The sequence below is a fragment of the Grampus griseus genome, assembly GCF_964374135.1.
Source record: "Grampus griseus genome assembly, chromosome: 1".
Taxonomy (NCBI): domain Eukaryota; kingdom Metazoa; phylum Chordata; class Mammalia; order Artiodactyla; family Delphinidae; genus Grampus; species Grampus griseus.
Window position 1 is genome coordinate 108,215,641 of NC_139017.1, and position 17,766 is coordinate 108,233,406.

Below are 17,766 nucleotides of genomic sequence, written 5' to 3' on the forward strand. Positions count from 1 at the left end.
CAGGGGGAGGGTAATGAGTTTTAAGGAATGAGTATGAGTTAGCCATATGAAAAGAGGGAATAAGGATATGGCGATTCCAGAAAAAGGGGTAGTATGAGTAGGAACATGCAAACATGAGGCCGTATGGATTCTTTGATGCTTAAAGTCAAAACAAGGAGTGATGATAGATGAAATTACAGAGAAATGGTTAGATCAAACGAAAAATCTTATATACTCTGTTAAGAAGCTTGAACTTTTCATCTTACGGGCTACAGTAAGTCATTGTGAGGTAGGCATAGGGCAATGATAAAGTCAGATTTGTATTTTTGGAAGATCATTTTAGCAGTCTCAGGGAAGATGTATTTGAGAAGACAAGAGTGCAGACATATATACCTTCTAAAAGGCTGTTGCACTCAACTAGTTAAGAAACAATGGAGGTCCGAACTAAAGTAGTCAGCATAAGTAAGAAGGGGATGTATTTGAGAAATGTTTGTTACATAAATTCTGGAGAACCTGCATATTTGTGGGATATGGAAAGTAAATGGGAAAGAGAAGTCAAAAATTATTTCCAGAGTTCAACAGGATGGATGGCAATATCCTTTCCTGAGACAAGAAAAGAAGAATGTTAGTCATAATCTGCTACTCTGCCCAAGGTAAATGGTTAACAGGTAGCAGACCTTGGCTTTGAATCCACATCTGATTCAAAAGCCAATGCTGAAAACCTATACTATGCCACATCCATCCTCTGAGTCTACAAAAAGCAGAGGAAAGTCATACCTCATAACTTGACATTTTTTTTTTTAACAGGGTAGGAGACAAGAATCTGTCATGATAAGGAGTAGGGGTTGAGCATATTTTCTATTGAGGAAAATATGCTGGTTTAGAATAGTGGTTGAGGATAATGGAAGAGTGAAATGACTAAAGACATGTAAAAGCAGATATACCTTATTAAAAGTAAAACTGAAGTAGGAGACTTTGAATTTGCATTATATTAATAATAATGATGTTAATACTAGGTAACAACTTCAGAGAACTTTCTATGTTCCTAGCAGTATTTATGTACTTTACCATATTAATGAATTCTCACAATACCCCATGAGGTAATGCAATTATCCTCATTCTACAGATGAGGAAACTAAGCCATGAAATGGTTAAGCAACTTGTTCAAGAGCAATAGCTGTGCAATAGTAGTGCAATAGCAATAGTAGTGGTAGAGCCCACATTTAAATTTAGGCAGTCTCTCTCTGCAACCCATTCTCTTAGTCACTATGCCTCTCAATATGTAATGAAGCCACTTTGCACAAGAGTGTAATTTTTCCATTGATGTTCAACTGGGAATAGAAATGGAGAAGGCAATTTAAAGTGCTAATCCAAGATTGGCATAAGAAAAGAGATACCACAGAGATCAGAAGATCAACTATTGGATTTAGCCTAAGAATAAAAGAAGCCGAGAGGAGCTGACAGATTGGGCGAAACTGGGGAATAGACGAGGTCTAGGGAATTAAAAGCAATTTTGATGTGGAAGAAGTCCTGAGAGAGTTGGAATTCTCTCTTGAAAGATAATTTTAACCTTAGGTTAGGATATTAAATTCTATCATTTCTGAGGCAGAGCAGAAACTCAGGCAGTCTCACTTCGTAGTCCTTCCTCTTAAGTACTGTAATACACTGCCTCTTATAACAGTAAAGTCACAAAGGTAACCAACAGAAAATTTTAAATAATATAACTATTTAAAAATTGGTGAAATGATGGTAAAAAGGAGGGAGTTTTAAGGGAACTAAACTTTTAGCAAGGTAATACATCAAGAATTAGAGGTAGATTTCTTGGTTATAGAAATAACCATTAAGAGAACTAAAAACAAATTGTTTTATAAAGTAGTTGCCTCTGAGGAATGGGGCTGGGGCTTTTCATTATAAGTCCATCTGTACTATTATGCCTGTATAGCTTTTATTTTGGAAAAAGCAAAGCGAGTCTGGATTGTGGAAGCTGAGTCAAAATGGAAAATTGAACTTCTCATCTAAAATACTGTAACAACGTAAGAGATATTTTAATCTCTAATAATTATTAGGAAGGTTATCACCCATGGATCAGAACTATTGAGGAATCCCTGGAAGACAGAAAGCAAACAGGAAACTTCTGGTCAAGATAGTATCATAGGTTAATGGCTTTAAACTACCCCTCTACTCTGAAAACATGGGGATTATAGAATGCATATGTATGTATTTATAATTGTGTGTGTATAAGTACACATACATACATACACACACATAGAGTAAGAGAAGAGAGTGAGGAAGTAGAGAAGGGAGAGGCAGGCAGAGTATTCTCAACAACAAGATAAATGTCTCCAAGAGAAAAAATAAATAAAACAATACAACAGCAATTATAGGAGCTCGAAGCTTATAAATAGCCAGAGGTTGCAAGAAGTTATATGTTTTCAAGATAAAAGCTTCAACCAAAATCTTCCCAACTGGACCCACCCATGAAAGGGGCGTGGGAAAAAAATGCCGTATATATGTATATATATAATTCATATCTTCTTTGTGTGTTATATTTTATAAAACCAATAAAGAAAATGGAATTTTTTTCAAGAAGTGTATTCCAAGAGGGATCAACATAAATAGATGGGAAGAATAAAAAGTGAAAAACACAGAGAATAGTAAGGGTATGAGGGTAGAAAATTAGAAGAGGAAATGGGAAGTAGTTTGTCTTGACCAAAGATTAAAGGACAAGAGGAAGGATTAGAAGAAACTGGTCTAAGCAGTCCTGATTTCTGGTGATGTTGTTTTAGCATTTGAACTGTTAAACGGTCCCAGAAATTATCTGGTCTTACGCCATGATGTTTATAAAGGAGCAGCAAAAATCCTTTCCTGGACATAGATATCCCATCCTTGGACTGAAAATTACTTCCATCTTCTTATGAGGTTGTTATTGCCTTTATGTTGGTGAAGGAATGTTTACAAACAATGTGTCAAATCATTCTATTCTAGGGACCTTCAGGTATTGAGGGAGAATCTGGTCTGCAAGGAGAGCCAGGTGCAAAGGTAACCTTCCTAAATAGTAAAGGAGGTCTCTAAACTTTCACCATTGACTCCTCGATGTTTGCAATATTTTGGCAAACAGCCACCATCTTGGAAGCAGGTAAAGGACAGCAGATAAAAATGGATAGTGTTCTCAAATGAGTCAGAATAAAATATTACTGAGAAAAAAATATTATTTGTCTCTCTATATATGCAGATAAGTATGTGTGTGTATATCTATACACACACACACATATATATATACGGTTATATATGGGAGGGAATACAAATGAAAAAGCAAAATATTATAAATAAATTAATCTGAAGAAAAGGAAAAAATAGTGTTTTGGAACTCCTGTCTTCATGATATACCCTCCATAACTATTAGACATGCAGTTTTAGTAGAAAAGAGTTTAATCTTTCCCTTTGTTTCTTCAGGGAGATGTTGGACCTGCAGGCAGTGTTGGAGTGACTGGGGAGCCAGGGTTACGGGTACGTGCCTACTAGAAACCATTTTAATGCACTGGCCCTCCTATTTTAGAGACTCAAGCCTCAGCCTAAAGACTTCAAAGATTGTATAATAAACTTTTCTGGTGCATTATAGAAAATATTTTTCTTTATTTTATAATTTCAAAAGCTGCATGCTAAACCCTGTTCACATTGTAATTTAGTAGCATTGAGAGTCCTAACCACACACATCCTTTTTCTCAGAATCAGATGTACTCAGCAGAATCCTTGCCAAATGTGTGGAGTCACTGTGATTGTCACTAATGTTGGCATGAAGAAGAAATTCACAAATACTAGTGATCAACTCTTATGCTATTTCCGGACCTAACAAGACAGACAGACATTGAAATCTAAATTGTGTTTAGAAAAACAGCAACAAAAAACTAGAGTCATGCCAGGTTAACAACATTCAAAGAAATAATTGTAGATTTTTGTAGACAAACACAATTGTAGATAATTGTGTTGAGGTAGCTTACAGAAGTTATTCTAATATAGACAGTGGTTAATTTAAGCTGTGGTAAGTTTTTTTCCAAGATAACAGGGACCAAGATAATTTTAAGAGACATTTGTTTACTGAAAGGTAAAGTTGGGAGATGTATTTTGCATTCGATTTCTTTCTTGTTCATTTTCCTTTTTTTTTCAGGGGGGTGGGAAGTATGAGGTCAGGGTAATGGAAGTGTCAGCAGTTGGAGCAATGAGCAACTGTGAAGACACACTGATTAATTTACTTGTAAATAGTTCAGGTGGCAAGAGAGCCAGTACTTCTTGAATAGCTTCATAAATTGTGGCTCTACATTTCTACAAGTTCTGTGTCTAGAAGACAGCTTCCAAATATACCAGGGCCTTGATAGTCACCTCTTCTCTGTAAGGGAGAAAATACAGACCTTAAAAATCCGGTACACTGATTTTAACTGAATTAAGTCGTATTAATCCATGTAAATTAAGAAAAGCAAGATACTATAATTTTATGAAATTCAGTATTTACAGTCTTTGAACTAAGAAACATAGGTATAGCTGTCTAAATATCCAAAGCTATCAAATGAATACATATTACCTTTAATTATCTAAAAGTTATTAATATTCTGAGACCATCTTGTGTTTGAATAACAGTGCTATGACTCTTTAAATCATCTTCAGAGTTATTCCAGGCAAATTAAATCATGTTCATTATACTTTCAAATACTCCTTATAAATAAAGTAGAAGTAGGAATAAATGTATATAAACCTGCTACTTCTATAGATACCAGGGGCAAAAAATGAATTTAGATAAATGATTTTAGCGAAATAATAAATCTTACATTTCTGCTACCAAATAGGGTGAACCAGGAGCTGCTGGAGAAGAAGGTCTCCAGGGTAAAGATGGAATAAAGGTAAATTATACTCTTAACATTATGATTAAGGTAGATGTTTTTGAGAAATCTTTCAAATATTAAACGTAATTTTTTATGTGGCAACAAAAATCTCTTATTGCGTGGCATAATTATTTTACTACTTTCCCTTTCTCAAAAAGTTTTACTGTGTTACAGGGGAACCCAGGAGGAAGGGGACTTCCTGGAGAGGATGGAGAAAAAGGAGAGACAGGCTTACCAGGGACCACAGGGTCCCTGGGCGGACCAGGTGTAATGGGTCCTCCGGTGAGTACTGCTGGGTTCAATACTCAGTGAACTCAGTCCTCTACACACCCACACCCACACACACAAGTGTGAGCCATACACACACATTCTTGTCTCCCTTATATGTCCATTTGGTATTTGAAGGTGTGGAACTATGGCTTGAGTAAAGAACAAACCAGGGACTAATTATCAGCCTTCCTAACATCCAAGGAAAAAAGATACTTTTCCCATGTGTCACACATGCTATTGAACTTCTTCATTTTTTTCTCACTTTATTGCGACGTAATTGACATGTATTATATAAGTTATATAAGTTTACAGTGCATGACCTGTTGATTTTTTGTGCACAAATATTGCTAAATGATTCCCATAATAAGTTTAGTTAGCACATCTATCACCTCACACAGTTGCCTTTTTGTGTGTGGTGAGAATTTTTAAGAGTTACTGTCTTAGCATCTTTCAGGTACACAATACAGTGTTGTTAACTATAGTCACCATGCTGTACATTAGATCTCCAGAACTTATTCATCTTATAACTGGAAATTTGTACCCTTTGACCACCTTCACCTATTTTCCCCATCTCTTCATCCCTGGCAACACCAAACAACTCTGTTTCTATGAGTTCTTATGAGTTTCGTTAGGTAACACATATTCATGAGATCATACAGTATTTGTGTTTCTCTGACTTATTTCACAAGCATAATGCTTTCAAGGTCTATCCATGTTGTTTCAAATGGCAGAATTTCCTTCTGTTTATGACTGAATAATATTACATTGTATACATAGAGAACATATATGTGTGTGTGTATATGATCACATTTTTTCAAATATTAGTTGACCTTATATGCATGGGTTTATCTCTGGGCTCTTGATTCTGTTCTTTTGGTCTATATGTCTGTTTTAATGCTGGTACCATACTGTTTTGGTTAATATAGTTTTGTATTGATAAAGTCTGAAATTAGGAAGTGTGATGCCTCCAGCCTTGTTCTTCTTAAGATTGTTTTAGCTATTTGGTGTCTTTTATGGTTCCATGAAAATTTTAGAATTGCTTTTTTCTATTTTGATAAAAAAAACCTGCCTGGAATCTTGATAGGGATTATACTGAATCTATAGATTGCTTTGGATAGTACACACATTTTAACAATATGTGAAAATGAGATTTTTTCCACTTATTTGTATTTTCTTGAGTTTCTTTCATCAGTGTCTTCTAGTTTTCAGTGTATAGATATTTTACCTCCTGGGTTATATTTATTCTAAGTATTTTATTGATTTTAATACTATTATAAATGGGATTATTTTCTTTATTTCTTTTTCAGATAATTTGTTGTTAGTGTGTGGAAATATGACTGGGTTTTAGTAGGTTGATTTTGTATCCTGCAACTTTATTGAAATCATTTATTAATGCTAACAGTTTTGTGGTACAGTCTTCAGAGTTTTCTGTATATTAAGATGTCACCTGCAAATAGACAAGGTTTTACTTCTTCCTTTCTAAATTGGACGCCTTTTATTTCTTTTTCTTGCCCAATTGCTCAAGCTTGGACTTCCAGTCACACTTGCCATGTTCCTGATCTTGGAGGAAAAGCTTTTTTTGAGTATGATGTTAGCTGTGGGTTTTTCATATATGGCTTTTATTACGTTGAGGTACATTCCTTCTATACCCAATTTGTTGAGACGTTTTATCATGAAATGTTGTTGAATTTTTTCCAGGCCTTTTCTGCATTTATTCAGCTGACCGTATGTTTTTTTCTTTAATTCTGGGAATGTGGTACATCACATTGACTGATTTGCAGATTTTTGAGTCATCTTTGCATACCTGGAATAAATCCCACTTGATCATGGTGTATGGTCCTTTTAATATGCTATTGAATTCAGTTTGCTAGTATTTTGTTGAGAATTTTTGCATCTCTATTTGTCAGGGATATTGGCTGGCCTGAATTTTTTTTTCTTGTAGTATCCTTATCTGGCTTGGCATCAGAGTAATGCTGGCCTTGTAAAATGTCTTTGGGTGTATTCCTTCTTCAAAATTTTGGGAAAATTTGAGAAAGTTTAGCATTAATTCTTCTTTAAATGTTTGATATGATTCAGCAGTGAAACCATTTGGTCCTGGGCTTTTCTTTGTTGAGAGGTTTTTCACTACTGATTCAATCTCCTTATTCATTGGTCTTTATAGATTTTCTATTTCTTCATGATTCAGTCTTGGTAGGTAGTATCTTTCTATTTCTCCATTTCTTCTAGGTTTTCAATTTGCTGGCAAATAATTGTATGTAGTAGTCTCTTATGATCCTTTTTCTTTTTGTGGTATCCTTTATGTCTCCTCTTTCATTTCTAACTTTGAGTCCTCTCGGTGAGTTTGGCTAAAGGTTTGTCAATTTTGTTTATCATTTTTTTTCTGACAGTTCAGATAATTTTTTTTTCATATTGTTAAGTCCATAAGCTTTATTTTTTAAACATCTTTATTGGCATATAATTGCTTTACAATGGTGTGTTAGTTTCTGACATATAACAAAGTGAATCAGCTATACATATACATATATCCCCATATCTCCTCCCTCTTCCATCTCCCTTCCACCCTCCCTATCCCACCCCTCTAGGTGGTCACAAAGCACCGAGCTGACCTCCCTGTGCTATGTGGCTGCTTCCCACTAGCTATCTGTTTTACATTTGGTAGTGTATATTTGTCCATGCCACTCTCTCACTTTTTCACAGCTTACCCTTCCCCCTCCCCATGTCCTCAAGTCCATTCTCTACATCTACATCTTTATTCCTGTCCTGCCCCTAGGTTCTTCAGAACCATTTTTTTTTTAGATTCCATATATATGTGTTAACATACGGTATTTGTTTCTCTCTTTCTGACTTACTTCACTCTGTATGACAGACTCTAGGTCCATCCACCTCACTTCAAATAACTCAATTTCATTTCTTTTAATGGCTGAGTAATATTCCATTGTATATATGTGCCACATCTTCTTTATCCATTCATCTGTCGATGGACACTTAGGTTGCTTCCATGTCCTGGCTATTGTAAATACAGATGCAAAAATAGTTCTAAAAGGGAAGTTCATAGTGATAAATTCCACATTAGAAAAAGGGAAAGACCTCAAATAAGTAACCTAACTTTACTCTTCAAGGAAGTGGAAAAAGAAGAACAAAACAAGGCCAAAGTTAGCAAGAAGGAAGTGATAAAGATTAGAGCAGGAATAAGTGAAATAGAGGATAGGAAAACAATAGAAAAAATTAATAAGAGTTGGTTTTTAAAAATGATAAACATTGGAAGTTGTACACCATCATTCACACTGTAAGACCCTAACATGAAACTGTAGCCAAAAGGTCTAACAGCACTGTTGGGTGTATAGGCATGTACATACATGGCCACTCTGTCTGCAAGATGCTTTAGTGGAATGTTATATCCAAAGTTAGATCTAAAGTTGGAAGCCTCTTCTCTTTCAATGTCTGCTAAAGAACAAGCATCTGCCAACAAACCTACTACTGCCATTCCAACATGCCGATCAACATTAAAAAGTCGTTTGTGGGCTTCCCTGGTGGCGCAGTGGTTGAGAGTCTGCCTGCCGATGCAGGGGACACGGGTTCATGCCCGGTCCGGGAAGATCCCACATGCCGTGGAGCGGCTGGGCCCGTGAGCCATGGCCGCTGAGCCTGCGCGTCCGGAGCCTGTGCTCCGCAACGGGAGAGGCCACAGCAGTGAGAGGCCCTCGTACCGCAAAAAAAAAAAAAAAAAAAAAAAAAAAAAGTCGTTTGTTAGCACCTTCTTCATAAAATTTAGAAAGGACTAATTTTTCTACCCCAAAGACAGCGCCATCTTTACATCTGATTCCAATAGCTGTACCACTATTTTCCACAGGCTTCATAGCATGCTCAACTTGAAAAACTCTCCCATCAGGAGAGAATGTAGAGACTGACAGGTCATACCCAGTGCCGATTGAGCTCATCGTGCTAAAACCACTGGGACACCTAGGGCTTCAGGGTCTGAGGAATATTTTTTAATTTCCATGTATTTGTGAGTTTTACAACTTTTCTCTCCTGTTGTTGATTTCTAGTTTCATACCATTGTGGCTGGAAAGTTACTTGATATAATTTCTATCTAACTGTATTTATAGAGTCTTGTATTGTGGCCTTACATATGATCTATCTACAGAAATGTTCCATGTGAACATTTTTTGAGAAGAATGTGTATTCTGCTACTGTTGGATGGAATGTTCTTTATATGTCCATTACGTCTGTTTGGCCTGTAGTGTTGTTCAAATCTTCTGTTTCCTTATTAATTTTCTGTCTGGAAGATGTAGCCATTTTAGAGAGTAGGATATTAAAGTCCCCAAACAAGATAGTATTGCTGCTGATTTCTCCTTTTGTTTCTGTTAGTATTTACTTTATATATTTAGATACTCCAAAGTTTGGCACATAAATATTTATAATTATTGTATATTATCAATTAATTGACCCATTTATCATTATTAATGACCTTCCTTATCTCTTGTTACTGTTTTCAGCTTAAAATCTATTTTATCTGATATAAGTATAGCTATCCCTGCTTTCTTTTGGTTATCATTTGCTTGAAATATCTTTCCTCATCCCTTCCCTGTCAGTCTTTGTGTGTCCTTCAAGCTTAAGTGAGTCTCCTGTATGCAGCATATAGCTGGGTCTCTTTTTCTAAATCCTTTCAGCCATTCTGTCTTTTGATTGGATAAGTTAATCCATTTACAATTAAAGTAATTATTGGTAAGTAAGGACTTCCTATTGCCATTGTGCTCATTGTTTGCTGATTCTTTTACAGACTCTTACTTCATTGCTTCCTCACTTGCCCTTTTCCTTTGTGATTTTTGTAGCAGTGTGCCTTGAATCCTTTATCATAATCTTGTGTATCTACTACATGTTTTTCCTTTGTGGCTCACATAAAATACATTACAATTCTAACACCATAGTTTAAGCAGATAAAATTTAACTTTGATATCTTACAGAAACTTTATGTGTTTAATTCTTTCTCCCCCCTCACATTTTAGGTTACTGATGTTACAGTTTAATCTTTTTGTATTCTTTATCCAATAACAAATTATTGTAGTTATGGTTATTTTTGTTGTTCTTGTTTTTGTTTATGTTTTTGTTTTCTAAAATAATGGGTTCATTGAGATGTAATTCACATATACCATAAAATTCACATGTTTAAAGTGTACAATTTAGTGGTTTATAGTACATTCACAAAGTTGTGCAATCGTTACGACTGTCTAATTCCAGAACATTTTCATCATGCCAAAAACAAACCCTGTACCCATTACCAGTCATTCCCCATTCTCCCCTTCCCCTACCCTCTGGCAACCACTAATTTACTCTCTGTCTCTGTAGATTTTCCTATTCTGGACTATGATTAACTTTTTGAAGTGTAAAAAAGAATTCTTTCTTTCTTTCTTTTTTTTTTTTTTTACAACCCACCCCCCGCCACTTTCCCCCCTTGGTGTCCATACATATGTTCTCTATATCTGTGTCTCAATTTCTGCCCTGCAACCGGCTCACCTGTACCATTTTTCTAGGTTCCACATATATGCATTAATATACAATATTTGTTTTTCTCTTTCTGACTTACTTCACTCTGTATGACAGTCTCTAGATCCATCCATGTCTCTACAAATGACCCAATTTCGTTCCTTTTTATGGCTGAATAATATTCCATCGTATATATGTACCACATCTTCTTTATCCATTCGTCTGTCGACGGGCATTTAGGTTGTTGCCATGACCTGGCTATTGTAAATAGTGCTGCAATGAACATTGGGGTGCATGTGTCTTTTTATTTTAATTTAATTTATTTTTTTATACAGATTATTATTAGTCATCCATTTTATACACATCAGTGTATACATGTCAATCCCAATCTCCCAATTCATCATACCACGACCCCCCACCCCTGCTGCTTTTCACATGTGTCTTTTTGAATTATGGTTTTCCTAGGGTATATGTCCAGTAGTGAGATTGCTGCATCATATGATAGTTCTATTTTTAGTTCTTTAAGGAACCTCCATACTGTTCTCCATAGTGGCTGTATCAATTTACATTCCCAACAGTGCAAGAGGGTTCCCTTTTCCCCACACCCTCTCCAGTATTTGTTGTTTGTAGATTTTCTGATGATGCCCATTCTAACTGGTGTGAGGTGATACCTCATTGTAGTTTTCATCTGCATTTCTCTAATAATTAGTGATGCTGAGCAGCTCTTCATGTGCTTCTTGGCCATCTGTATGTCTTCTTTGGAGAAATGTCTGTTTAGGTCTGCTGCCCATTTTTGGATTGGGTTGTTTGTTTTTTTAATATTGAGCAGCATGAGCTGTTTATATATTTTGGAGATTAATCCTTTGTCTGTTGATTCATTTGCAAATATTTTCTCCCATTTTGAGGGTTGTTTTTTCATCTTGTTTATGGTTTCCTTTGCTGTGCAACAGCTTTGAAGTTTCAATAGGTCCCATTTCTTTATTTTTCTTTTTATTTCCATTACTCTAGGAGGTGGATCAAAAAAGATCTTGTGGTGACTTATGTCAAAGAGTGTTCTTCCTATGTTTTCCTCTAAGAGTTTTATAGTGTCTGGTCTTAAATTTAGGTCTCTAATCCATTTTGAGTTTATTTTTGTGTATGGTGATAAGGAGTGTTCTGTCCAGTTTTCCCAGCACCACTTGTTGAAGAGACTGTCTTTCCTCCATTGTATATCCTTGCCTCCTTTGTCATAGATTAGTTGACCATAAGTGAGTGGGTTTATCTCTGGGCTTTCTATCTTGTTCCATTGATCTATATTTCTGTTTTTGTGCCAGTACCATATTGTCTTGATTACTGTAGCTCTGTAGTATAGTCTGAAATCAGGGAGTCGGATTCCTCCAGCTCCGTTTTTTTCACTCAAGACTGCTTTAGCTATTTGGGGTCTTTTACGTCTCCATACAAATTTTAAGATTTTTTGTTCTAGTTCCGTAAAAAATGCCATTGGTAATTTAATAGGGATTGCATTGAATCTGTAGATTGCTTTGGGTAGTAGAGTCACTTTCACAATATTGATTCTTCCAATCCAAGAACCTGGTATATCTCTCCATCTGTTGGTATCATCTTTAATTTCTTTCATTAGTGTCATAGTTTTCTGCATACAGGTCTTTTGTCTCCCTAGGTAAGTTTATTCCTAGGTATTTTATTCTTTTTTTTTTTTTTTTTTTTTTTTTTTGCTGTACGCAGGCCTCTCACTGCTGTGGCCTCCTCTTCCGTCGCGGAGCACAGGCTCCGGATGCGCAGGCTCAGTGGCCACAGCTCATGGGCCCAACCTCTCCGCGGCATGTGGGATCTTCCCAGACCAGGGCACGAACCCGTGTCCCCTGCATCGGCAGGCAGACTCTCAACCACTGCGCCACCAGGGAAGCCCAATTCTTTTTGTTGCAGTGGTAAATGGGAGTGTTTCCTTAATTTCTCTTTCAGATTTTTCATCATTAGTGTATAGGAATGCAAGAGATTTCTGTGCATTAATTTTGTATCCTGCAACTTTACCAAATTCATTTATTAGCTCTAGTAGTTCTCTGGTGGCATCTTTAGGATTCTCTCTCTATAGTATCATGTCATCTGCAAACAGTTACAGTTTTACTTCTTCTTTTCCAATTTGTATCCATTTTATTTCTTTTTCTTCTCTGATTGCCATGGCTAGGACTTGCAAAACTATGTTGAACAGTAGGGGTGAGAGTGGACATCCTTGTCTTGTTCCTGATCTTAGAGGAAATGCTTTCAGTTTTTCACCATTGAGAATGATGTTTGCTATGAGTTTGTCATATATGGCCTTTATTATGTTGAGCTAGATTCCCTCTATACCCAAATATGAGAATTTTTATCATAAATGGGTGTTGAATTTTGTCAAAAGCTTTTTCTGCATCTACTGAGATGATCATATGGTTTTCCTTCTTCAGTTTGTTAATATGGTGTATCACATTGATTGATTTGCGTATATTGAAAAATCCTTGCATGCCTGGGGTAAACCCCCCTCGATCATGGTGTATGATCCTTTTAATGTGTTGTTGGATTCTGTTTGCTAGTATTTTCTTGAGGATTCTTGCCTCTATATTCATCAGTGATATTGTTGTGTAATTTTCTTTTTTTGTAGTATCTTTGTCTCGTTTTGGTATCAGGGTGATGGTGGCCTCATAGAATGAGTTTGGGAGTGTTCCTTCCTCTGCAAATTTTTGGAAGAGTTTGAGAAGGATGGGTGTTAGCTCTTCTCTAAACGTTTGATAGAATTCACGTGTGAAGCCATCTGGTCCTGGACTTTCGTTTGTTGGAAGATTCTTAATCACAGTTTCAATTTCATGACTTGTGATTGGTCTGTTCATATTTTCTATTTCTTCCTTGTTCAGTCTTGGAAGGTTATATCTTTCTAAGAATCTGTCCATATCTTCCAAGTTGTCTATTTTATTGGCAGAGTGTTGATTGTAGTAGTCTCTTAGGATGCTTTGTATTTCTGCGGTCTGTTTAAACTTCTCCTTTTTCATTTCAATTTTATTGATTTGAGTCCTCTCCCTGTTATTCTTCATGAGTCTGGCTAATGGTTTATCAATTTTGTTTATCTTCACAAAGAACCGGGTTTAAGTTCTACTGATCTTTGCTTTTGTTTTCTTTGTTTCTATTTCATTTAATTCTGCTCTGATCTTTATGATTTCTTTCCTTCTGCTAACTTTGGGTTTTGTTTGTTCTTATTTCTCTAGTTCCTTTACGAGTAAGGTTAGATTGTTTATTTGAGATTTTTCTTGTTTCTTGAGGTAGGCTTGTATAGCTATAAACTTCCCTCTTAGAACTGCTTTTGCCACATCCCAGAGGTTTTGGATCATCGTGTTTTCATTGTCATTTGTCTCTAGGTATTTTTTGATTTCTTCAGTTACCTCTTGGTTTAGTAATATATTGTTTAGCCTCCATGTGTTTGTATTTTTTACAGATCTTCTCCTGTAATTGATTTCTATTCTCATAGCCTTGTGGTCAGAAAAGATGCTTGATATGATTTCAACTTTCTTAAATTTACTGAGGCTTGATTTATGACCCAAGATGTGATCTATCCTGGAGAATGATCTGTGCAGACTTGAGAAGAAAGTGTAATCTGCTGTTTTTGGATGGAATGTCTTATAAATATCAACTAAATCTCTCTGGTGTGTTGTGTCATTTAACGCTTGTGTTTCCTTATTAATTTTCTGTTTGGATGATCTGTCCATTGGTTTGAGTGAGGTGTTAAAGTCCCCCACTATTATTGTGTTATTGTCGATTTCCTCTTTTAGAGATGTTAGCTGTTGCCTTATGTATTGAGGTGCTCCTATGTTGGGTGCATATATATTTATAATTGTTATATCTTCTTCTTGGATTGATCCCTTGATCATTATATAGTGTCCTTCTTTGTCTCTTGTAACATTTTAAAGTCTATTTTATCTGATATGAGTATTGCTGCTCCAGCTTTGAAGTGGGTCTCTTGTAGACAGCATGTATATATAGGTCTTGTTTTTGTATCCATTCAGCAAGCCTGTGTCTTTTGGTTGGAGCATTTAATCCATTCATGTTTAAGGTAATTATCCATATGTATGTTCCTGTTACCATTTTCTTAATTGTTTTGGGTTTGTTTTTGTAGGTCCTTTTCTTCTCTTGTGTTTCCCACTTAGACAAGTTCCTTTAGCATTTGTTTTAGAGCTGGTTTACTGGTGCTGAATTCTGTTAGCCTTTGCCTGTCTGTAAAGCTTTTGATTTCTCCATCGAATCTGAATGAGATCCTTGCTGTGTAGAGTAATCTTGGTTTTAGGTTCTTCCCTTTCATTACTTTAAGTGTATCATGCCACTCCCTTCTGGCTTGTAGAGTTCCTGCTGAGAAATCAGCTGTTAACCTTATGGGAGTTCCCTTGTATGTTATTTGTTATTTTTCCCTTGCTGCTTTCAATAATTTTTCTTTGTCTTTAATTTTTGCCAATTTGATTACTGTGTGTCTAGGCATGTTTCTCCTTGGATTTATCCTGTATGGGATTCTCTGCGCTTCCTGGACCTGGGTGGCTATTTCCTTTCCCATGTTAGGGAAGTTTTCGACTATAATCTCTTCAAATATTTTCTTGGGTCCTTTCTCTCTCTCTTCTCCTTCTGGGACCCGTATAATGCAAATATTGTTGCATTTAATGTTGTCCCAGAAGGCTCTTAGACTGTCTTCATTTCTTTTCATTCTTTTTTCTTTATTCTGTTCCACAGCAGTGAATTCCACCATGCTGTCTTCCAGGTCACTTCTGCCTCAGTTATTCTGCTATTGATTCCTTCTAGTGTATTTTTCACTTCAGTTATTGTATTGTTCATCTCTGTTTGTTTGTTCTTTAATTCTTCTAGATCTTTGTTAAATATTTCTTGCATCTTCTTTTTTTTTTTTTTTTTGCGGTACGCGGGCCTCTCACTGCTGTGGCCGCTCCCGTTGCGGAGCACAGGCTCCGGACGCGCAGGCCGAGCGGCCATGGCTCACGGGCCCAGCCGCTCCGCGGCATGTGGGATCCTCCCAGACCGGGGCACGAACCCGCGTCCCCTGCATCGGCAGGCAGACTCCCAACCACTGCGCCACCAGGGAAGCCCTCTTGCATCTTCTTGATCTTTGCCTCCATTCTTTTTCCGAGGTCCTGGATCATCTTCACTATCATTATTCTGAATTCTTTTTCTGGTAGGTTGCCTATCTCCACTTCATTTAGTTGTTTTTCTGGGGTTTTACCTTGTTCCTTCATCTGGTACATAGCCCTCTGACTTTTCATCTTGTCTATCTTTCTGTGAATGTGTTTTTTGTTCCACAGGCTGCAGGATTGTAGTTCTTTTTGCTTCTGCATCTGCCCTCTGGTAGATGAGGTGCTGGCTGTTGTTCTGGTGGTCAGAGCTCAGTAAAACTTTAATCCACTTGTCTGCTGATGGGTGGGGCTTGGTCCCCTCCCTGTTGGTTGTTTGGCCTGAGGCAACCCAACACTACACCTACCCAGGCTCTTTGGTGGGGCTAATGATGGACTCTGGGAGGGCTCATCCCAAGGAGTACTCCTAGAACTTCTGCTACCAGTGTCCTTGTCTTTGCGGTGAGCCACAGGCGCCCCCCACCTCTGCAGGAGACCCTCCAACACAAGCAGGTAGGTCTGGTTCAGTCTCTGTGGGGGGGTCACTGCTCCTTCCCCTGGGTCCCGACATGCACACTACTTTGTGTGTGCCGTCCAAGAGTGGAGTCTGTTTCCCCCTGTCCTGTCTAAGTCCTGCAATCAAATCCTGCTAGCCTTCAAATCTGATTCTCTAGGAATTCCGACTCCAGTTGCCGGACCCCCAGGTTCGGACACCTGACGTGGGGCTCAGAACCTTCACTCCAGTGGGTGGACTTCTGTGGTATAAGTGTTCTCCAGTTTGTGAGTCATCCACACAGAAGTTATGGTATTTGATTTTATTGTGATTGCGCCCCTCCTACCATCTCATTGTGACTTCTCCTTTGTCTTTGGATGTGGGATATCTTTTTTGCTGAGTTCCAGTGTCTTCCTGTCGATGACTGTTCAGCAGTTGGTTGTGATTCCAGAGTTCTCACAAAAGGGAGTGAGAACACGTCCTTCTACTCCACCATCTTGAACCAATCCCGTTATGGTTATTTTTAATAAACTTGTTTTTTAACTTTTTAACTAGAATTGTAAGTGATTTATGTACCACCATTACAATATTAGAGAATCTGGCTTTGAATATATATTTACCTTTAGTGGGGAGTTTCACACATTTATATGTTTTTACAATGTTATATTGTTATATTTCAGCTTCAAAAATGCCCTTTAGCATTTTTTGTAAGGCAGATTTAGTGGTGATAAACCTTCAGCTTTTGTTTGTTTGGAAAAGTGTTTATCATGCCTTTATTCCTGAAGGACACTTTTCTGGGTATAGTGTTCTTGGTTAACAGGTTCTTTTTTTTCCTTTCCATATTTTGAAGATGTTATTCCATTCTCTCCTGATCTGCAGAATTTCTGCTGAGAAACCTACTTATAGTATTATTTAGGCTCCGTTATGTAATGAGTCACATTTCTCTTACTACTTTTAAAATTATCTCTTTGTTTTGACAATATAGTTACTGTCATCCCTCAGTATCCATAGGGGATTGGTTGCAGGACCCCCACAGGTACCAAAATCTGCACATGCTTAAGTCCCTGACATAAAATGGCATAGTATTTGCATATAACCTACATACATTCTCTCATATACTTTAAATCACCTCTAGATTACTTACAATCTTAATATAATATAAATGCTATGTAAATAGTTTTAAATACAGTATAAATGCTGTGTAAACCAGTGTCAGTTCATGGCAAATTCATGTTTTGTTTTGGAACTTTCTGGAATTTTTTTTGTAACATTTTTGATCGACAGTTTTTTGACTCTGCAGTTGTGGAACCCGCAGATACTGAGGGCTGACTATAATGTGTCTCAAAGTGACCTTTTTTGGGTTTAACCTGTTTGGGATTTTTGAGCCTCAAAAATCTGGACGTCTATTTCTCTCCCCAAGTTTAGGACATTTTCAGCCATTATATCTTTAAGTAGTCTTTCTGCTCTTTTCTCTTTTTATTCTCCCAGTATTCACACAATACTGTTTTATTTCACACAGTCCCTTAAGTATCATAGTCTT

The 17,766-nt window shown here is 36.9% G+C and overlaps 1 protein-coding gene across 1 annotated transcript in view; it reads left to right on the forward strand.

Moving 5' to 3' along the window:
- Positions 1-17,766, forward strand: part of COL24A1 (collagen type XXIV alpha 1 chain) — a gene marked incomplete at its 5' end in the record, with an annotated part of 394,608 nt that overhangs the window by 271,399 nt on the left and 105,443 nt on the right. Inside the window, 4 exons of the mRNA XM_082667637.1 lie at positions 2,965-3,018; positions 3,433-3,486; positions 4,818-4,871; positions 5,028-5,135. Of these exons, the coding sequence (XP_082523763.1) occupies positions 2,965-3,018; positions 3,433-3,486; positions 4,818-4,871; positions 5,028-5,135 (270 nt within the window). The remainder of the gene's footprint in view (positions 1-2,964; positions 3,019-3,432; positions 3,487-4,817; positions 4,872-5,027; positions 5,136-17,766) is intronic.